The 23,130-nt window shown below is 44.3% G+C and overlaps 1 protein-coding gene across 1 annotated transcript in view; it reads right to left on the reverse strand.

The window, feature by feature from the left end:
• Thbs4 (thrombospondin 4) overlaps nucleotides 1-23,130 on the reverse strand; it is a 70,624-nt gene that overhangs the window by 25,646 nt on the left and 21,848 nt on the right. The window contains exons 4-5 of the mRNA XM_045133396.1: nucleotides 18,943-19,146; nucleotides 2,668-2,915 (exon numbers count right to left, since the gene is read on the reverse strand). Of these exons, the coding sequence (XP_044989331.1) occupies nucleotides 2,668-2,915; nucleotides 18,943-19,146 (452 nt within the window). The remainder of the gene's footprint in view (nucleotides 1-2,667; nucleotides 2,916-18,942; nucleotides 19,147-23,130) is intronic.

Raw genomic sequence — 23,130 nt, forward strand, 5'->3', positions numbered from 1 at the left:
GGGTTGCTGCTAGACACCTAACTGTGTGGCTTTGGCCTTTTGGAGCTGATTTTCAAGAGGAATGTGGAAGGATCTGAAACCTTGGCTTGAGAGACGCCTTGCAGTGCTGTAAGTACAGCTTGATGGACTATTCTGATCAGAGTTGAAAAATCTGAATGCAGTAAGAGCTGTGGACTGTGAGGTCTGGCTTATGAGGATGAGAAAGAGCTTTGCTTGGACTGGGCTAGCAGTTTGTATGAGAAGCTTGCTGTTAAGCCTGTGTCCTGAGAAGTTGTGCAGGTTGTTTTGTGTAGGAATGAGCTGGTGTGAGCAGAGATATATGGCCAAAAAAAGAAAAGAAAAGAAAAGAAATCTTTGGCCCACTCACCTGCAAATTATGTGAGAGATTACAATCTTTGAGATTGGGCCAGCTGACCTGAACTGGGATAAGAAGAAGAATGTAGACTCTTCTGAAGGGGCCTGAGTGCTCAAAGAGTGTCCTGTTCTTCAAAGTCTGCTTTATTCCCCCCTGGATTAACAAACTGGCACTCTACCTATTATTGTGGAGTATAAGAAATGCAGGAAAGAGGGTCATTAAATTTGCAACACAGTCTTGTGTTTTGGAAATGGCCATGGGTAGTGTGAGCAGGTTTGCTGGTTGCCTGCATGGAGACCCCATGGGGCCATGAGGATGAACTATGGATTGCAGTGGAGACCCAGTGGAGATGCCGGGACCACAAGATGGCTGCCAAGGAGAGCTGCCGGCTCTGGATGAAGTTTTCCAGGACTGTGAGTAGCCTAGCTGGAGGGGCAGACTTGGAACTCCAGAGACTTGTTACTGGTTAGAATTATTGGACTTAGAGATTTGTCATTGGCTAGTTGTTGGACTTGAAGCTACAGAGTTTGATGTTTGCCTTGTTTTAAATCTTACATTGGCTGAATATTTCTTTGCTATGTCCAGTGCCATCTTTTGCAGTGTGAATGTTTATTCTGTGCCATTATGGGTTTTTTGGGGGGGATTTTTTGGTATTATGGCTCAGTTAAAAGGCCTTGCACTCTGGGGATGTTTGAACACCACTGGGATTAATAAAAACAAAACAAAACAAAAAAACAAAACAAAACTGGGGACTTTTAAAGTTGAACTAAATGCATTGCATTTTATATCATGTATGGATATCACTTTATGGGGATCAGGGGCAGAATGTGGTGGTTTGATTTAGGTATCCCCCATAAACTTAGGCGTTCTGAATGCTAGATTCCCAGCTGATGGAAATTTGGGAATTAATGCCTCCTAGAGGCAGTGTATTGTTGGGGGTGGGCTTATGGGTGTTATAGCCAGTTTCCCCATGCTAGTATTTGGCACACTCCCCTGTTGCTATTGTCCACCTTATGTTGGCTAACCCTCTGCTTATGCCATTATTTTCCCTGCCATCGTGGAGCTTCCCCCACGAGTCTGTAAGCCAAAATAAACCTCTTTTTCCACAAGCAGCTCTTGGTTGGGTGATTTCTACCAACAATGCGGACCTGACTGCAACACTACAGTATGCAAGTTTGATCCCTGCACCCCTGCAAACAGCGAAACATCAGAAACCATGGTGCGCTTCCATAGTCCAGCATGCTGACTCTGACAACAAGATGGGACGTGGAGGCAGGAGCGTTTCCAAGAAGACTGTGGCGAGCATCGCAAAGAACTGCAGAGAGAGACTCAATCCACAGTGAGAAACCCAGCTTCACAGGAGGTGGACAGGCGAGAACTAACCCCAAAATTATCCTCTGACCACCACATATACACTGTGGCATATACACACTCACCCCTACACATGAACACACACACACACACACACACACACACACACACACACACATTTATTAATGCTACTTTGACTTTTAGTTAGAGAAATTTCTCTTTTCAGATGGTGGTGAACATTGGGGTGACTCAGACCTCACCACAATACTGAGAAGAAGTGACAGTGGACTGTTCAGCACTAAGTGAGTTATTTCTATCACACCCTCCAAGGATCAGAGACCATTGTAGAAGAGGAGGTGGAAAGAATGTAAGAGCCAAAGGAAGGGAAGGAGTGCTCACAAAGTTGTCATCCAGACACGAAGTGGTGTTTGACCTCACAGTGGCTGATGCTACCTAACAAGACATTCCTAATAGGAGGGGGAAAATGATGACATCAAAATAGAAGATGTATATACATATATACATATATGTATATATATATATATATATATACACACACACACACACACACACACACACACACACACATATATATACACACACATATATATATATATATATATATACACACACATACACACACATACATACATACATACACATACACATAAAGGGATTTAGTGGAGGGGAGATTTGGGAAGGGGAAAAAGAGGTGGTGGGACGGGACTGTGATTATGGTATATTGTTTGTACATAGGGAAGTTTTCAATAAGTTAAAAAAGATAGCGCTTGACACCTAGGCATCAGCCCCACAGTTTCTGACCCAGTTCATCTGGAGGGGAGGCCTCTGACAACTGCTTTGCAATTCCCCCCCAGGTGATTGGAATGCACATGCACAGGCCCCAAACAGGCCTGAGCTGACCCACTTCCTCAGCACGCTTTGCACCCCTAAGCCGTGAAAGTCCATCTCCCCACCTCAGAGAAAGGTGTGTGAGCACCTACCTGTGGCTTCCTCTGGAAAGTCCTCAACTCCATGGACTCGGGGTTCTGGGGAAGGCGAGAAAAGGCTTTGGGGAGACTGTGAATGGAATCCACTTGGGTGCAGTCCAGGTAGAGGTCTATGGAGCCGTCCCCTCGCTGCAAGTTGGCCAGCTTCAGGAGGAGCCTGTGCCGCTTCCCGTCAGCCAAGTGCAGGTTGTTGAACGCCACCAGGTGGATCTTCCCGTCACTCTTCAGGTAGCGGAGGATGGCTGCAAGCAAACATGGCTCGTGAGCACTGGGATAAGAGGAGGGAGGGTGGTTCTAGGCTGAGGGGTCTCCTGGTTACAGTACTGCTTCACAGAAGAGAACGCAAATTGCAACCACAAATATGGATTCGCAACCTTTGATGTGCCAGGTTCTGGCCTTGGCCTGGCAAGGCAGTAGCATGGGAACTCACTCTCCTCTTGAGGATGTCTTGTATGGATAGAAAACAGAATCACAGAATACTAGCAAATCTGAAAGTAAATGATATAACTTTGGCTAAGGCAAGCATGAGAGCAGAACCCTACCAGAAAGTAAGCTAAAATCAAAGGAAGCCCTAAAGACTTGCATTCACTGACTTGCCACGTGTTCTCTGAGCAGGGCCATGGGAGCGCGCAGCACTGGGTGGCTGCTCTATTCCCACAGCAACCCTACGGAAGGACTGAGGAGGCAGGCAGACTTCAAATAAATTAAGGAACCTGCCCATGGGCTGAAGAACATTGTAAGTTCAGCTTCTAACTTGAACCTGACTGGCTCATTCCACTGCCTGGACGGTTGCAGCTGCAGCTGTGCCCCCCAACAACACATCTCTAGCAATTTAACAACGCCCAGCAAAGAAGACTAAAAGGCAGATCCACTACCTTATTTTCTCTTTTTATCCTACATGCGAAGCTGTCTTTTTATGATCACTAATTGAAAATTCATGTAAATTTAAAAATACTGGTTTTTAGCCTTGCATTTAAAAAAATAAACTGAGCTGGAGAGATGGCTTAGCCATTAAGGCATTTGCTGGCAAAGCTAAAAGGACCCTAGTTCGATTCCCCAAGACTCACATAAGCAGATGCTCAAGGGGGCTCATGAATCTGGAGTTTGTTTGCAGTGGCTGGAGGTCCTGCATGCCCATTCTCTCTCTCTCTTTCTCTCTCCCTCTTCTCTCACAATTTCTCTCCCTCTCATAAATAAATAAAAAATATTTTTTAAAAATGCCATTGTTGTTCCTGAGTATATTTGGCCCTGGGCTAAACTCTAGTCCTGGGAGCTGACCTTTTGTGAATGGAGCCCACTGGCTGAGGTTTGCTACAAAGCTCAAAGTGATTTGCTCCAAAGTCTTAGTGAGCCAATTAAGTCACCTCCAGGTCTGCCCACAGTGACCTCCAAGTCCCAATTCAACATAAGCCAGGCAGAGGTGCATTGCACGTGGTGCTAGATGGCTAATGTGGCAAATGCACCACTGTAGTTCCAAGGGCTGGGTGAGAGCCTTCTGACACCTCAGTTGGTAGACCTGACCTGGATAGTGATATGCATCTGAACCTTGGGCATGCACGAATCCAATGATTCAGCAAGAGCACTGCTGAGACCCGAAACTAAGGAAGTAAAAAGGGTGAGGAGGACAGATGGAAAGAGGAGGAGGGGCACAGGAGGATGAACAGGGAGGACATCAACAAGATGTATAAGAATGTTCATTCCAAGAGGCTGGAGAGATGGCCCAGCACTGAAAGCGGTTGCCTGCAAAGGCGAATGACCTGAGTTCGATTCCACAGAACCCACGTAAAGCCAGATGCACAAGGCACCTCATGTGTCTAGAATTCATTTGCAGGGGCTGAAGGCCCCTCTTTCTACTTCTCTTTCCGGCTCACTCTCTAATAAATAAAATAATTTTTTAAAAAGAATGTTCATTTGAAATGTGTTTTTCAATATATTTAAAAATATTTATTGATTTATTTGAGAACAAGAGGGAGAAAGGGAGAATGGGCACGCTAGGCTCTCTAGCCACTGCAACAAATGAACTCCAGATGCATGTGCTACCCTGTGCACTGGCTCTATTTGGATGCTGGGGAATCAAACTGGGGTCCTCAGGCTTTGCATGCAAGTGCCTTACCCATGGAGCCATCTCTCCTGCCCAATACGTGTTTTATAATAGATATCTGGCACAAAATATATGTCTGAAAATGAAGGATTGGCTATTTGAATTCCAGCATAATCATAGCACACGTTTCTCTGGAGCCGTTGCATATTAAACAAACAAAAAAGGCACATGCCTTTAGTCTCAGCGCTTGGAGGTGGAGGTATGAGAATCAGCAAGTCAAGGTCAAATTCAGCTATAAGGTCAGCCTGGGCCACATGAGATCTTGCCTCAAACAAAAGTCTGAGGCGATAGCTTAGTTGGTAACATATTTGCCTTGCAAACATGAGGACCTGAGTTTGATCCCCAGCACCCCCATATATGTTGGGTGTGGTAGCATGCCTGTAATCCCAGTGCTGGGTGGGGAGGGCATGGTGAAAGAGGACCCCTGGATCACATTGGCCAGTCAGTCAAGCTTAATCTGGGAGCTCCAGGCCAAAAAGAGGCCCTGTCTCAGAAAGGGGTGAACAGTGACTGGGGATGACACCCACGTTTATCCTCTGGCTAGTGCGTGCGCGCGCGTGCGCGCGCGCGCGCACACACACACACACACACACACACACACACACACACAATGCATGCAAGCAAACAAAAACCAAAAAGGCATTCTCAGTATTTTATTACATGAAAAGCAAAAAGAGTTTGTAAGTTAGTATAGCTTCATTCAGAAAGTGTGTCTACGTATGTATGTATGCATACAGGTGTATATGTGTGTACATAAGTATGTATGTTTGTGTGTGTGTGTGTGTGTGTGTGTGTGTGTGTGTGTATAAATGGTAGAGAAAATGCATCAGTATTAATTGGGCAATTTCTGAATGTTTGGATGCACAGTTTTTTCTTCTTGCTTATCTTCAGTGGTGAACTATTCTATAAGAAATACCCATTATGGGGCTCCAGTAGCACAATTGGTTAGCATGCGGTACTTATAAGAAATCCCCAGGGCTGGAGAAATGGCTTAGTGGTTAAGTGCTTGCCTGTGAAGCCTAAGGACCCAGGTTTGAGGCTCGATTCCCCAGGACCCACATTAGCCAGATGCACAAGGGGGCGCATGCATCTGGAGTTTGTTTGCAGTGGCTGGAAGCCCTGGTGTGTCCATTTTCTCTCTCTCTCTCTCTCACTTTCTCTCTCTCTACCTCTTTCACTCTCGATCTCTCTCATATAAATAAATAAATAAACAAACAAAAAAGAAAAAAAAAAAAGAAATCCCCAGCTGGGCATGGTGGTGCACGCCTTTAATCCCAGCACTCGGGAGACAGAGGTAGGAGGATCACTGTGAGTTCAAGGCCACCCTGAGACTACATAGTGAATTCCAGGTCAGCCTGAACTAGAGTGAGACCCTGTCTTGAAAAACAAAAAAACGAAACAAAGAAATCCCCATCACATATATGAAGAAGTGGAAATGAAAGGCATTGTACAGATCTGTTGAAACTCTGTTGCTGTTAATCTGTGATTTGTGGCAAGTAACTTGGACCGTCTTTCTTCAGGTAACTCTTCTGTAGAGTGGAGATGCCATGCACTGCCTCACAGACTGGCTGGCCAGGAATCTCTGGTTATGTCACTTATGTCACAGTATTGCCAAAGAAAGTACTCGCGCTTGTGAATTTTAAGGCTATATTTGAAGGTTTTACTCACATTACACTTTCTAGGTTCACTTCCTACCCCTTCTGAACTCTGAGTAGATTTTCTTTTCCATTTGATCATGGTCTGGAGAGAAATAGATTTGACATCATGTTTTGTGACATACAGAGATGCCAGAGGGATCAGGTTGTCATCTCTTCTGTCTTACGTGGTCAACAGTAGGTGCTTCCTGACCAAAAAAAAAATACCCCTCTGATTCTAGCAAGACAGGCTTTGCAAGAACTTTCTATGATTATAGTTCAATGCTAATTTCCTTAAAGAATTAAATAAACATAGCATGAAAGAAACTGATGGAAACTATCTGAGAAGAAATTTCCTCCTTCCCTTGTTCTCTTGTTCACCTCCCTCTCTTCCTGAGTACCAGGATAATAGGCAAGTGTCATCATGCCTGGCCCAGGAGAAATGATGCAGATTTTTCTCTAATTTTGGATACAATAGACTTTTAACCATTTTATTGAATAGAAATTGTATTACAACTGAATTTACAGTAGTAGCTGCCTGGCTTGAAATTGGAGGCATGTATAGATCTAAAAAGGACAGAAACTGAGTGCAAACCAACACAAACACTACTTCAGTTTTTTTTTTTTTTAACTTCACAACTGAAAACACTTTGCAAATCCCTGGAGTTTTACAAGCCAATAAAAATACCACTTGGTCCACCAGACTTGACATAGATCATGCACACATTTAGTCAATATCCTCTTATTCTAGTTACGGCCACTATTTATGTTTCCTAAATTAACACATTTACAAAGATTCTTGGGCTGGGGAGATGGCTCAGCAGTTAAAGGTTAAAGGTGCTTGCTAGCAAACTCTGAGGTCTGGGTTTAATTCCCCATTACCCTCGTAAAGCCAGATGCACAAAGTAGTGTATGCATATGGCGTTTGTATGCATTGGCAAGAGGGTCTGGCATGCCCATTCTCCCTCTCTCTCTCTCTGTATACATAGAATCTGCAAATAAATAAAATATATAAAAAGAAGATTTTTGACTTTCCTCCTCAAGCTAGGATTTCTGTGAATTTCAAAGGGAACATGTTCTTGGGCACACTGCCATTTTTTACCAGTCCTTTGCAGGACACACGAATGGTTTATTTTCATAACTGAACAGCTGAGCTGAAGTTTATTAATACTACCTAGTGGAGGGCTTTATGTATGACAGGCGCATGTTACATGCTGTGAATAAGTACTTTCAATGAATAATTAAATGGTTGCTTTTAACGCTTTCCATAGGGAATTTTTTTTTTTTTTTAAGTTTAGAGGCTGGCAATTTCACAGCTTATTCCAGGGAGTAAAACCTGCTATTGTGTTCATGTGTTTATGTGTTCTCACATAAGAGGATTCTGTGTTTCTGCCTCACTTTTTGATGCAGCACAATACCCCCATGACGAATTCGCGGGGCTCGCGGGACTGGAGGCAGCCCAGAGGACCGTGGTGGCGTTGGGGACGCACTTCCTCGGTCCGCACTGGATCCCGTAATCTGTGGGTCTCGCAGGGCCTCCGCTTGTCGGTTTTCTTGTCTTATTGCATACTCCTCGCCCTACGAGCAGGAAGACTACCCCGGAAGGCTTGCTCGGGAAACCCAGGCGTGCTCCCATCAGTCACAGAACCCCGAGCTCAAAGCCCTGGGCCCCAGGAGATGCTGCATCCAGCCTAGGCAGGAGCCTCCCCAGCCTTCCCTGAGGCAGCCATGGGGAGAGGTTGTGGACCCACTCACTGGGGTTTAGGGCAAGACACACACAAAGCAGAGGGGGCAAAACGGGGGAAAGAAAGACCTGAGAGAGAGCAAGACTGTTTCTTTCCAAAGACCTTCCACCCAGGAGCCAGAAGCCTGTCCCTGACCCGGAACACCACACCTCTGCTGGGCCACACCCAGGAAGCCCTTGGCTCGGGGGAGGTCCCTGGGTGCAGCTGTTTCTCCAGCTGCAGGCATCCGTTCACCGCTCTGGCCGGGGCCGTGGCTTCTCCTCGGGCCTGGCTCGGGGGATGCAGCCACCCTGCAGCGGGGCAGCCCTCAGGAGCGCTGGCAAGGGGTCTCCTTGCCTCTCGGCTGCCTCTGTGGGCAGATCTTCTCTCCAAGATCTCCTTCGTCTCACCACTGCCGGTCTCCTTTATACAGTTTTGCGACTAGCAGATGCGGCTTCTTATAAGGTTCTTCGGATCAAGCCTGTCCTGTTACAGAACTGTGGGGGTTCGGGGTGCTGTTATGTCATGAAATTTTGAGGGTATGGAGTTTTTTGTTTTTTGTTTTTTAACCTGGCCTGTGAATCCCAACTTTTAGATTCTTGACCATTGACAAAGAATTAAGGAAATGGACCGAAAAGAGTAAATTATTAATAATGAGGTTTATTTGGGGAAAACTAGTATCCAGAAAAGGCTAGAATGGGCACACAGACATGGAGAAATTTACAGGGACTCTCTCTCTCTCTCTCTCTCTCTCTCTCTCTCTCTCTCACACACACACACACACACACACACACACACACACACGAAGTGGGACATGAGCATGTAAGCCTGGCGCCTGCACATTAGAAAAAGCTACGAGATCAGTTAGTAAAATTCCATAGCTTAGAAGAGAGTAACAAAACAAAAAGGAAGAAATGCTCCTTCTTCCAGGAAAAGCCTGGCTGGGATGGGGAGGGGCGAGACTTACCAGATCACAACCTGGAGGTTCAGACATCGGGAGGGAAATGTACAGCCAAGAATCCCTTATGACAAGACTTTTTTTTTTTTTTTTTTTTTTTTAGTTCATTGGGATTTTCTTTATTGTTATGCTCAGGCCAGTAAGGGAGAGAGCTGATTGGTGTTTTGGGGCTCAAGGGGCTGGCTCAAGAGAGGCCCGCAAGCCTAGGTGGAATGGGGAAGAGGTAGGGGCGCTGTTGCTGACAGGTTGTCTGTCTTAGGCGAGACTGGGTCAGATGCTGAGTTTCAGCTTTGCCAGGACAAGCAAAGGGCACCCCCTTGTTCCTCTCTCTTGATCTCTGTCCCTACTGACTACCTACTTAAATAGAGCTGCCTTGCTCTTATTGCTCCTTCACCACCTTCTCAGAGCAAGCACACAGACGAGCAAATGAAATCCTCTAGTAGCTTCTTAGTGGATTCTAATTAGCACCTGAGCTCTTGTCCCGGGACTGGCTCCAACCTGTCCATACTGCCAGCTCTGTTTCTTACTAATTTTCTCATAGCATCCACGAGTGTCTAATACAACTGTTTACAAAATGAAAAAAGTAGACTTTGTAGAAGACTGATGGGTTCACTGTAACTCTTGCTACCCACAATTATATATATATACGTATATGTCCACATAGTTATAGAAGTAGCTTCCACAACTCGTCTATATGACACCTTTCCTTCTAAACATACTGTTTGTGTACTTTGACAATTTGACACCCGACTTTATGGCACTGTCATAAGTAGCATAAAATGTCCTTCCAAATTTACATGAAATGCCAAAACTCATCCTGGACCTTCTGGCTCATACTGGCTATTACTGCCTTTTTTCCTTAATAATAACAGTTTTTTAATAACCACTTTTTGGGGGGTTTTGAGGTAGGGTTTTGCTGTCTAGCCCAGGCTGATCTGGAATTCAGTCTCAGGATGGCCTTGAACTCACAGTGATCCACCTACCTCTGACTCCCAAGTGCTGGGATTGAAGACATACACCACCACGCCTGGCAAGAACATTTTTAAAAATATATATTTTATTTATTTATGAGAAAGAAAGGGGGAAGAAATAGAGAGAATGGGATTTCCAGGGCCCCCAGCCACTGCAAATGAACTCCAGGCATATGCGCCACCTTGTGCATCTGGCTCACATAGATCCTGGACAGTTGAACTGGGATCCTTCAGCTTTGTAGGCAAGTGCCTTCACCGCTAAGCTATCTCTGCAGCCTGCAATAACCATTTTTGATTCTTACATCCATAAGCCATTCTGTAGACCAGCTGGTGATCCAGACCACTGTCCAACACATCACATAGACACAGAACCACAACCTCCTGATAGGCACCAACCTCTGACTCAAACAACATCAGTGGGGTCATAAGACAAGGTGGCCACTCCCTAATGAATGATACCCAATTCAGCTGGGGAAGCCAGTGATGTGAATACAGTACCCCTCAGCCCCCAGGCCTTCTCCACTTCCCGTTTCTATCAGTCATGCCTGTATTTTTTACACAAACAAAAGGCTGGAATATTATAATTCCTATGATCACTTTAAGAGGCCCTGCTAACTGGGGACCAAGGTCTGGTGGCAAGCCAGCCCAGTCCCACCCCCCTGTGCCCAGTCTGTTTATTCCATGGGCCCTGTACAGTGCCTTAGTGGCTGTTATGCGTGATATGTAGGGTGAGTCTTGTGGAGTTGAACTTTCCCTCTCTCTGGAAAACGTTTAAAAGGGGACCACCATGCTTTGTTCTTTGGACTTCCAGAGTCTGCCCCTCTCTCACCGGCTGCAGGTCCACCTGGCACAGTGCACCCAACTCTCCTAATAAAAGCTTGAGCACTAAAAGGCATTTCAAGGTCCGCTCCTCCTCTTAGACCACGCTGCCCTCCTCCTGATCATTGTCCAGGAGCTACATCTCCTCAGCTGGGCACCGAGCTGATCTGAGCACCAAATCATCCAGCCTGATTAAATTACCACCAGGGACTGGTAGGGAATGAGACAAACATACAATAGAGGCAGAGAAGAAACACAAAACAAACACCCAGATGATGAGTATTTGAAGTTCTGCTATCTTGAGAAAGAATTTTCAAAAGGTGTTTTTTTAGAAAGTGGACATGATAGCAAAAAAAACAAAAAAAAAATTAACAAAATATTAACTTTCAAAGTAATGAAATAGGAGACTCACTTTAAGAAACTGTAAATGGACTGGAGAGATGTCTTAGAGGTCAAGGTGCTTACCTGAAAAGTCTAAGGACCCAGGTTCAATTTCCTAGTACCTAGGTAAGTCAGATGCACAAGGTGGCACATAAGTCTGGAGTTTGCAGTGACTAGAGGTCCTGGTACAGCCATTCTCTCTCTCTCTCTCTGTCTCCCTTTCTCAAACAAATAATAAATAAAATAAAAATATTTTTTTAAAAAAAGAAACTGGAAATGAAGACATTTGATCTTTTAGGCCAAGGTATTTGGAGTGATCTGGATTGGTCACCTAGGGAAGGTGGTGGAGGGATTACTGTTCCACTTGGCCAGTTGCTCTGCTCTTTAGTGCTGTTAAATATCTAATGAGAGCCATCATCATCAAACTTTGCCTCTAATTTTAAAATGACTTCAACACTAAGAAGTGTCTTCTTGCTATCGCTGTGTGTGTGTGTGTGTGTGTGTGTGTGTATATGTGTGTGTGTGTGTGTGTTGGATATTCTTGTCTGCCTTTGTTGGTCTATCTTTATGGCCTACGTAGCAGGGCATGGTGATTTTAGTGCTTTAGAACTGCATACAAAAGGGTTTCCAATTTTACATACAAATAGCTTTTCCTGAAAATACTGTGATAAATGAAGCCTGCCTCAAAATTTTCTTGTAACAGTTTGAACACCTGTAAACTTTACAGAGGATAAGGATGGGGAGCAGGGAGGGTGAGAGAGAGACATGAATAATCTAATCAGTGGAAGGAAGCACAGCAGTCATACTATCGGACGGCTTTCTGTTCTGGAAACTTGTGAGATTCATCTTGAGGCAGATGATAACATTGAGAGGGGCACAGGGTCCAAAGGCCATGCCATAGGACCATTTCAGGGCAGTTTCTTTAGCACCCATGGATCCCTTCTAGCCTTAGTAGAGTCATAGACTATTAGCATTACAAGTCACCTCACTTAATAACTTTCCTTGGAAATCCCTTCAATTAAAGTACAGCCTCTACAATCATATTTCTGGTAATAAAGATCTCACTACTTCACAGAAAACCCCATTTCACGTTTGGATATCTCTCCATGATTTCTCTAATATAAAGCCAATTTCGGTTTCTCTGACTTCCACCCATGGGTTCTAATTTTGCTCTTCAGAGCTTATGGACAGATTTAGAATGATCCTCATTTTCAAATAGCTTCTTTCGAATACTTTTATATCTCTCCCATCTTTAGTCTGGATCTTTTATTTTCCTAGTTCCTTTACCTTTCAACATGGATGTGATACAAATGGATGTCTCTGGTTTGACAGTGTCCCTGGATGAGACACAGCCTTACAGACGTGTCTTAGACAACGAAGAACACCGTGGACCTATCAGTTCTCTTAACCTGGCTGCACATCTATGTGCTTGAAGCGCACAACTTAAGGAGCCTTCTAAACAGCTGTGTCCCAGTGCCTGGCTGTTCACCCAGTAAACATCTGTGGCATCCGCTGTGTATCCAGCCCTATGCTAAATGCTGATTGATTTTTTTCTTTTTCTCTTTCTCTGTTTCTTTGTGTTTGTGTGTGAATGGTTGCATTAGGACCTCTTGCCTCTATAAATGAAAGCAAGACACATGCACCACTGTTTTTTTTTTTTTTTTTTTTTTTTTGGTAGCTGGCTTTGTGTGAGTGGTTGGGAAACGGAACCCAGGCTGGCAGGCTTTCAGAACAAGTGTCTTTAACCACTGAGCCACCCCCTCAGCCTCCTAACTGGTTATTAATGCTGAGGGACTTCCTGGGTTAGCTCCCCCTCCATCCTGAACTTCTACCGATTTTACTTTTCACTCAGATGAAGGATTTACATTTATGCTTATTAAGGTCCTTCTGACTGATTATAGCTCACTGTGACATCTTGTGAATAACCATGGCAGTGAATATATTCATTTCAATTCTTAAGCTTTGTGCTAGTTGAAAACACAATAAAATACTACCTTCATTTAGGGCAATGTGTTGAAAAGTTTAATGCTTAAGAGAGCTTGGCAAAAAGCCACCTGAGGGCCGAAGAGATGTCTTAGCAGTTAAGGCACTTCCTGTGAAGGCTAAGGACCCAGGTTTTATTCCCCAGATCCCATGTAAGCCAGATGCACAAAGTGGTACATGCATCTGGAGTTTGTTTGCAGTAGCTAGAGGTCCTGACATGCCCATTCTCTCTCTCTCTTTCCTGTCTCTCTCAAATAAATAAGTAAATAAAGCACAAACTTTTTAAAGAAAGGCACCAGATAAAAGGCACACACCTTTAAGTAGGAGGATCACTGTGAGCTTGAGGTTAGCCTGGGTGCTACAGAGTGAATTCCAGATCATCATGGGCTAGAGTGAGACCCCGCTTCACACGCGCGTGCGCGCGCACACACACACACACACACACACACACACACACACACACGAACAAATAAATGTCACCAGATTCCTGGCTGTAAGGGGACTTATCTTACCCCAGCAGAACTATTATCTAGCACATTCTTCTTTTTTTTTTTTAAGTCTTGTTAAAGGCATAATGGAGACTACATACGATTATTTTTCTGAAGATAAGATACATTATTCTCATAGCATATTTTTGATCTATCACTTTAGAAATTGTACTGAAAAAATTTACTATGATTTATTCTTAGTGACCCATTTTTTTTTCTTTAAAACAATCCCAGATAGTTTTTCCATGTAATACCTGAACAATAATAATGTAAGCATTTGTGGGTTTTCCTAAAGTTCATTATTCTATAGTTTTCAAAATGTTTTTGTTCTTTTTCTATAAAGGACAGAATTTGCCCCTCCTCATTCTTTTTTTGGGGTTTTTTTTTTTTTTCGAGGTAGGGTCTCACTCTGGCTCAGGCTGACCTGGAATTCACTATGTAGTCTCAGGGTGGCCTCGAACTCTCTGCGATCCTCCTACCTCTGCCTCCCAAGTACTGGGATTAAAGGCGTGCGCCAGAAATGCAGGCGACACGCGGGGTGGGAAAGAGGAGCAAGCTGGGAAGGCTTACAGAAGCCTGAAGAGCTGAGGCGTCTGTGCTTTATTCAGTCTGCAGTGGAGGCCAGCAAAGGTCTGTGTGGCTAGGCGTGCCTCGATCAGGCTGGGTTTGGAGCAGTAGAGAGAGGGCTGAGTGAGAAGACTTGGAGAGGCGAGAGCAGAGAAAGAGCTCAGTGACAAGCGTCGCCTGTACACTACTCATCGGCTTGTTCCAGGAGCGCATCTGAGCTCAGGCAATCTAACACCAATTCTCTTCTTTTCCTGTTAAAACAGTTGTTTTGATGCTGGAGGGATGGCTCAGAGGTTAAGGCACCTGCCTAAAAAATCCTAACCACCCAGGTTTGATTCCCCAGTGCTCATGTACAGACAGATGCACAAAGTGGTAGATGCCTCTGGTGTTTGTTTGCAGTGGCTGGAAGCCCTGGCACACCCATTCTGTCTGTCTCTCTTCTCTATGTCTCTGTGCTTGAAAATAAGCAACTTAATTAAAAACGATTGTTTTGGTTGTGTTTATATATGGAATGTGGTGTACCTGCATGGGAACATATGTGTGCACATGCATGTGGAGGCCAGAGGTCAACACTGGGTCTTCCTCAGATGTCCTCCATCTGAATTTTCAGGGCAGTGTCTTTCCTACTGGACCTAGAACTCACCAATTTGGCAAGAATAGCTGATCAGCAATAGTAAGGGTTTCTCCTGTCTCCAACTCCCCAGCACTGGGACTACAGGCACATGCCACTGCACAGCTCTTATGTGGGAACTGGGGATTCGAACTCAATCTCTCATTCTTGCATGGTAAGCACTTTACCCACTGTTCCACCTTCCCAGAAACACTCCCCACTTTGCGTTTTGATTCTGTCTGTGCGGTTACCTACTTCTCACGAGGCCAAGACTCACGCAAGTCCGCTGATGTGAACAATAAGTTTCGTTTACAACTCAGAGGTTCTAAATTGATAGAGATACATTTGGATTTCTGATTGTTTCTCTGTTTTATGCAAGTCAACAAGAAGGGGAGATCAGCTGAGTGTGGTCAGTTGAATGCTGCCTGGAGCTCACCATGCAGGGAGATCGTTGTCCTCAACCCTCCATAAGCTATGTCAGCAAGGCCACCACTGAATACCTCAGTAAGAAGTCACAACTGCATGCCTTCCCCTTTCCTTGAACTGGAGGGCTCAGTAGTGTTTCTTTGTTGCTCAGGTCAGCATGGGCCATTGCTCATCCCTTGAACTTGGATTTAGCAGTGATGGCAAATGTTTATACTTTTCCAGCTCTATGCACACTCTTCCACTCTCCAAGCTTTAATACGCATGCAAGTTCCTCTTTGTTATCTGAGAATTCTCATTTATGGATTCTTCCAGAGGTCTTACTCCCTCCATATTTGCTAAGAATCACTCATCTTCTCTAATAGATTGGAGGGTAAGGAAGTGTCTTGGGTCTGCTTTCCATTGTTGTGACAAACTATCTGATATTGACAGCTTTAACAAAGGAAATATTTATTTCAGCTCATGGCTTCAGGCACTCCAACAGCTGTGATACACAGTATCATGGTGAAGAGAAGGTGGTGAAGGAAAAGCTGCTCAGCTCACACAGCCAGGAAGCACAGAGAGAAACAAGCAGGGGCTAGGGACCCTCCATCCCCTTTACCTAACTTCCTCAGCCCCTTGTACTAAATGTTCCACCAATAATATCATAAACTGAGAATAAAGTCTTTAGCATGTGTGCCTTCAGGTTACATTTAAGATCTAAAGCATAAGAGGAGAGCTGGCAATATAGCTCAATGGTAAACTGCTTGTCTAGCATGCACAAAGTCCTAGGTTCTATCCCTAGTACTGGAAAGAAAAAAGTAACAGAAAAGGGGGTTTTATTCAAACCTTCCAGCTTCTCTCCAAAATTTTAATCCATGGTTATTTATAGCTGCATCACATTCGGGTGATTCTTCAGAGGCAAACGCAGTGGTAAGACCTCCCTCATTTATCTATGTGCCTCTGTGGGTAACATTTCCCTTGCTTTTATAGAACAAAACGCTTAGAGAACCAGTTCAGGCAGGGTTTCTTGGTAGACAGGGGCTGACTGTCTGTGATGGGTTCCCACACACACGGCCACTTTAGAAGTAGAGGGGTGTAGTGGTTTGAATGCAAAATGTCCACCATAGTTTTGTGCTTTGCAATAAAGCCTCACACTTGATCCCTAGCTGATGGAGCCTTTGGAAAGTACAGCCTCGCTGGAGGAGGTGTTTTCTTGGGGGTGGACCTTGAGGTTTGTGGGTCCAGACCAATTGGTGTTCAGAGTACCCTCACTCTTGCTCCTACTGCCCAGCTGACGTGACAAGACATGACCCAGGCTCCCTCCTCTTGCCATGCTTTCCTGGCTGTGGTGGAACTTTTCCTTGAGACTGTAAGCTGAAATAAACCATTTCCTTGCCAATGAGCTGCTTCTGGTTGGGCAAAACAGTGAGGGTCAGGGGGAGGAGCAGAGTTTTCATTGGAGAGAAGACCTTCTAGTTGTTGAGATGAACTGAACCAAAACAAAAGTCTTTCCAACGTGTCTAAAATAGTTGAGAAAGAAGCTGCTGACCTGTAGATGGAAAGTATTGATTTTTACAGATCACAACTGAGCAGCCAGGTTTTGGGGACATTGGTAGCTCATTCAATAGCTGTGAGCAAAATGGGCCTGTGGAGGCAGAAAGAGACCAAGTCACCTCAGAATGGCAGAGGACAGGAAAAAGGGGGTAGGAATGGCTGAACTAATCAGCAGAACATGAGGTCCCATAATCTGAAACCTCACCCAACCCTGAGAGCCCCGAAGAACACAGCAAAGAGAAGGGGTGGGAGGAGAGAAAGGGGGGATTGGAATTTTACCTGAAAGATGGATGACAGTCCATTCCTTTCTACTTTAACTCTGCAGGCCTATGAAAGCTATGTGGTAGGAATTTCTTTAGTTCCTAAACCCACAGATTGAAGGTCTCAGTCAAGTAGAATTTGAGAAAGACTCTGAAACACTAAGAAGGGTCTACTTGATAAAGCAAGCTGAAATTAATAGAAAACCCAGGCCAAGGACGGACCCTCTTATTTTATTAGATGCCCAAGACAAAGAAACAAATAAGAAAACCCTATCTGTCATACGCCTCAATGAACAGGAGCACGTGTTGTTCCCAGGGCACGCGTGGAGGGGAAGAGGATGAAAACTCATGACCTTCTGTTTCGGGTGCTGTTTCTCCAGTGCTTGTGGTAAACTCCTTTCGGCAGTAAAGCAGACGACACACAACAGCCAGAGACTGGTGTGAAGTGGTGCGGACAGAGAAGAAAGCTATTCATTCTATTCTGTTTGATGTGTGTCTTCTCTATCAAGGCCAGCAAAGCCTTCCCCACACTATGAGCTGAGTCTGCTCAGCATGGCAACCAAGAGAATGCACAAGTGCTGATGGTGTCTGCTAGGGGCTGCCTGTATCCTACCTGTCACATCCGTTCTTCCTCTTCAAAGTGATGCTAGTTGAGGGCAAGGCCTCTAGGAGTTAATTAGGGTTAGATTAGGCCTTAAGGGGTAAAATCCTCACAATAGGATTAGTGGAATTAGAGGAAGAGATTTGCTGGTGTGCGGTGGCACACACCTTTAATCACAGCACTTGGGATGCAGAGGCAGGAGGATCACTGTGAGTTCAAGGCTAGCCAGAGACTACATAGTGGATTTTTGGTCATCCTGGGCTATAGCAAGACCCGACTTCTTCAAAATTAAAAGAAAGAGAAGTCTGGATAGATAGCTTAGCAGTTAAGGCACTTGCCTGTGAAGCCTAAGGACCCAGGTATAACTCACCAGAACCCATGTAAGCAGATTGCATACAAAGTCACACACACGCATGCATCTGGAGTGTGATTGCAGGGGCTAGAGGCCCTGGTACACCAATTCTCTCTCTCTGTCACTCACTCTCTCTCTCTTTCACACACACACACACACACACACACACACACACACACACACACACAATCTCTCTCTCTCATAAAAAATGAAAGAGAAGCAGGCATGGTGGTGCACGCCTTTAATCCCAGCACTCGGGAGGCAGAGGTAGAAGGATCGCTGTGATTTCGAGGCCACCCTGAGACTACAGAGTAAATTCCAGGTCAGCCTGGACTAGAGTGAGACACTGCCTTGAACCCCCCCACCAAAAAAAAAAAAAAAAATGAAAGAGAGACACAAGCGCTTGTTGTTTCTACACCTTGTGAGGACACAATGAAAAGACAGCCAACCATGATCCTGGAAGTGAGCCCCTACCTCAAACACACCTACCTGGATCTTGACTTTAAACTTCCTAGTCTCCAGAACTAGGTGAAATAATGTCTGTTGTTCAGTCTGCCAACTCTACACTATTTTATCATAACAGCCAGGGATGATTAAGGCAACAGCCTAATTGTTCTGGTCTTATCCTGTCTATAACTGGACTCGAAAAAACCTGAGGGTGAAACTATGTCAAAAGGTACCTTGGCCACAAGCAATTCTTCATTCTTTGCCTCAAACACCTCCAAATAGGTAAACATTCAACAAAAGAATATGGTATTGAAAATGAAATTAACAATGCCTACCATCTTAAGGAAAGTCGATTCCAAATCCTGGAATGAGAGAAGGAAGGTTTTAAGAAAATCATTTCTGTAAATTGCTTACCCTTGTTTAAACGTCCCATCACTGTCAATTCAAAATATTTGCTGTTGTCAGTTGAGGAGTAGAGGCCGAAGAGGGTGGCCGAGCTTTTGGACTGAAGCTTGAAGGTGGCGATCACATAAAGTTCTTGGAGGGTGGGGTCGGCCAGGACCGGCCGCAGGGCAGCCGGGGTTAGTCTCTGGCTGGAGGAAGGCAGAAGGTCAAAGACTGGGGAGAAAAGGAGGAAGAGGGAGTCAGTGATGGGTTAACTTTGGGGCACACACGGGTGTCTTTTCACAGGGGATGGTACTACAAAATAAGGTAACCTAAGTTTTGTGTTTGGCTCGTGTTCCCACACTCACTAGCTCCTTCTTTCACTTGTGTGAAATACAGGCTGATACTTATGGCCCGTTATAGCCCTTAAGAGAAGCCTACGCTTGCTGATACTAAATTGGATCTTTCTGGACAAGATGCAAATGCCCAGTAGGAAAAGTACTAAAGGCTTGAAGGACAAAGGGGGCAGATGAGAGACCCAGCTCCTTGTCTTCCTTGTGTTCCAAAGCAGTGACTCCACTCTCAGGTCTCCTATGCGTCTCTCTGGACCACAACAAATTGCATTTTCCTGGCCTGTGATAAGTGACAGGGAATGCAGCAGAAGACATGTGTGTGGTAGTAGACAGACCATTACAAGATAGGCCACCTTTGTGACAGCTGAGGGCTCCTTCTGTGCCTTTAAAATAAACAGCAGCCAGGCGTGGCGGCACACATCTTTAATCCCAGCACTGAGGACGCAGAGCTAGAGGATCACCATGAGGCCATCCTGAAACTACATAGTGAATTCCAGGTCAGCCTGGACTAGAGAGAGATCGTACCTTGAACCCCCCCCCAAAAAAAGGGGGACATTGTGTAAACAAAAGGGCAAAATGATGTGGTTCTTATTCTTGATTGTATCCTGATGGACAGAGTTGGTCTCCAAAAACGAACATCTGCATTTGTATTTGTATTGGTATAATTTACATATGATCAAGCAAGCAGCACTTTTTATAAAATTTACTATTTTAATGTTAAAAGAGAGAAAGAAAGAGAGAGAGAGAAAGAGAGAGAGAGAGAGAGAGAGAGAGAGGATGGATGCACCAGAGCTTCTTGCTGCTGCATACTAACTCCAGATACATGCACCATATTGTGCATCTGGCTTTATGTGGGTACTGGGGACTCAAACTTGGGCTGGCAGGCTTTGCAAACAAGGGCCTTTAACTGCAGAGCCATCTCCCCAGCCCTGTAAGCTGCACTTTTTGGCCAAAGCTTTCTAAGACTCACAGAAGCTTTGACAGTATATGTAGAACCACTGACAAGGCAAAGGCCAACTTTGGATAATACTCACTAGAAGTTACTGGGATTTGTTAATCAAATATTGTTTGAACAATTCCTTGATGGGAAGGAACTTCAGCACCTGGGGCTTCCTCTTGGATACAATAATCTGGTTACTAAAAGGGTGATATTTATAATTTGTCAATCAACAAGATGATAAACATCCTAATATAAGGGTGGGCAACGTTTAGAAAATGAATTCCAAGTGGCTATTAAGTATAGATAGATGTGTTCATATGCTTACCTAGTGTTGAAATGATTGATAACTTCAACTTAACAAGATATTATGTTCACTACTAAGTTGCAGAGATAATGAATACACTAATGCATAACTGTTGGTGAGAGTTCAGGAAAAGGGTTTTGTTTTATATACTATTCAGTAAGATTTTTAAAAGTAAAACAGGGCTGAGGAGATGGCTTAGCAGTTATGGCGCTTGCCTGTGAAGCCTAAGGTCCCAGGTTCGATTCTCCAGGTCCCACGTAAGCCAGATGACATGGTGGTGCATGCGTCTGGCGTTCGTTTGCAGTGGCTGGAGGCCCTGGCACACCCATTCTCTCTCTCTCATTCTCTCTTTCTTCCTCCCACCCGTCTCTCTGTCTCTAATAAATGAGTAAATAAAAATTTAAAAAAACTTATAAAAAGTACAAACATTTTGTGTCTTTGGGGCTGGAAGGAAACTGGGGATTGAACCCAGGATGTTCTGCATGGTTGTAAGCTAATACTCAACACTGATGTAAGTTCCCATGTGAAATAAATATAAATATTTTGGGAACAGTTTAAATAACAGTATCAAAGATCCTAAAATACAAGTTACCTTTGACCTATCAATTTCACTAAAAGGATTTATTGGAAGGAAATAGGAGACAAGATAACAAATTATTTAGGCGTAGTGAGACTTGCCATTACTAGTAATTCTAGACTTTCTGTTCTGGAAGTTGAGGTGGAACAGATGGGACTCCTGAAACCCTTGGCTTTGCCAAGGAAGCATCAACTGTGCTTAAGTGAAGAAGGAGGCCCTTGACAGATGAAGAGAGGTCGGTAGTTCCAGGCCAAGCCATCATGTGGCACTTCAACTGTTCAAACACTTACTAGGGACAATATCAGCATATTTGTGGGGGGGGGGGGAGGACTTAGGTGTCCTCTATCATAAACCTGGCTAAATTAATTTTAGTCCTTCAAAAATGTGGCAAACCATCTATGCAGGTAAATACCAACACATATGGAAAATGCTGGTAAAGTGAAAAAAAGGTTACAAAGCTATTTGTATAACATAATCTCACATTTGAGTCTATGGCCATACCACCATGAATGCACATAATCTTATCTGAATATACAGTTGCTTAGAAAAAGATTTTGAAAAAAAAGACAAAACTACAATGTATTGACATTAATAGTGGCTATCTCTAGGGTATATAAGTTTTGTTTTGTTTGCAGGGCATGGTGGCTCACACCTTTAATCCCAGCACTTGGGAGGCAGAGGTAGGAGGATTGTCTTGAGTTCAAGGCCACCCTGAGACAACATAGTGAATTCCAGGTCAGCCTGAGCTAGAGTGAGACCCTACCTTGAAAAACCAAAAAAAAAAGGGGGGGGAGGGGAGTTGTTGCTTTTTTGAGGTAGGGTCTTGATCTAGCCCAGACTGACCTGGAACTTGTATAAAGTTTTTTTTTCTTGATTACTTAATTTCTATTTTTCTATAATGCACATGCATTGCTTTTGTAATATGAAAAAGTTTCTAAGACAAATAAGAAAAAAAACCTGGCTACTCAAGAATGTCTATTCCTTTGAAAACCGTATTTGCATGTAGTGTGTGTGTGTGTGTGTGTGTGTGTGTGTGTTTTGGGGGAAACCTTTACTTCTTGCTACTGAAAATGAACTTCAGATACTTGCACCAGTTTTTTGGGGGAGTGTCTGGCTTTCACGGATGGCTTGGGAATTGAAACCTGAGCTGGCAGGCTTTGCAAGCAAACTCTTTGAACTGCTAAGCCATCTCCCCAGCACCCTGCCATCCCTCCTCCTCCTCGTCCTCTTTTCCTTTTTGGACTTTTGTCTTCAGGCTGAATCTATACTGTTTCTTTGACCTGCATCAGAGGACCTTATACCACAGTCACACCCACAAGCTATGAAGACAACTGCTTACTGTATTTCAAAAGGGGAGTGGGCTTTTAAATTTCTAAACAATTGAAAAGTTGTCATTTCCACCAATGGGGACAAACGCCCCTCTGGACAGGTTATCTTCAGAACAGAGGACATCTGCTGGAAGTGTGACGGGGCATTGGAGATAGGAGCGCCTGCCACTCTTAGCCCTTGCTCTGCCTTTGATCAGGTCGGCGATTCAGCGAGAGCCCACTTGAGTACTTCACTCTGTGTGGCTCGTCGGATCCATTTGCTGCTCTCTCAAGAGGCAAAGTTGGGATTAGTTAGTAATGACTTTTAGAGCATGTTTCTAAAAGAAAATGAGCCACCACCGTTTTCTATTAATGTTATTACGTTTTAGCAAAAGTGCCAGGATTGGAGCAAGCACAACTCTCTAGTGTTTGTTAGAGGTGGAATTACCTCTACCAATGAGCCTATTACGGTATGTAAAGTGAATATGTACCAATTTAGGACTAGCAACGCAGCCGAGGGACATGAAGATAAGTGAATTATGCAGCTGAGTTGGTAATTGTGGACTAGATAACTCTATAAAAGAATCCATCAGTAACTTGACTTCATCCGATTATCTACAGCAACTAAATTAACCAGATAATTGAAGTTGTATCGCCTGAACTTCAGTCTCCATAAAACTGCCAGAGTTCAAACCTAACACACATCATGAAACTGTATGTTCCAATGTCAAAAACAT

Source organism: Jaculus jaculus, chromosome 14, assembly GCF_020740685.1.
Source record: "Jaculus jaculus isolate mJacJac1 chromosome 14, mJacJac1.mat.Y.cur, whole genome shotgun sequence".
NCBI classification, from domain to species: domain Eukaryota; kingdom Metazoa; phylum Chordata; class Mammalia; order Rodentia; family Dipodidae; genus Jaculus; species Jaculus jaculus.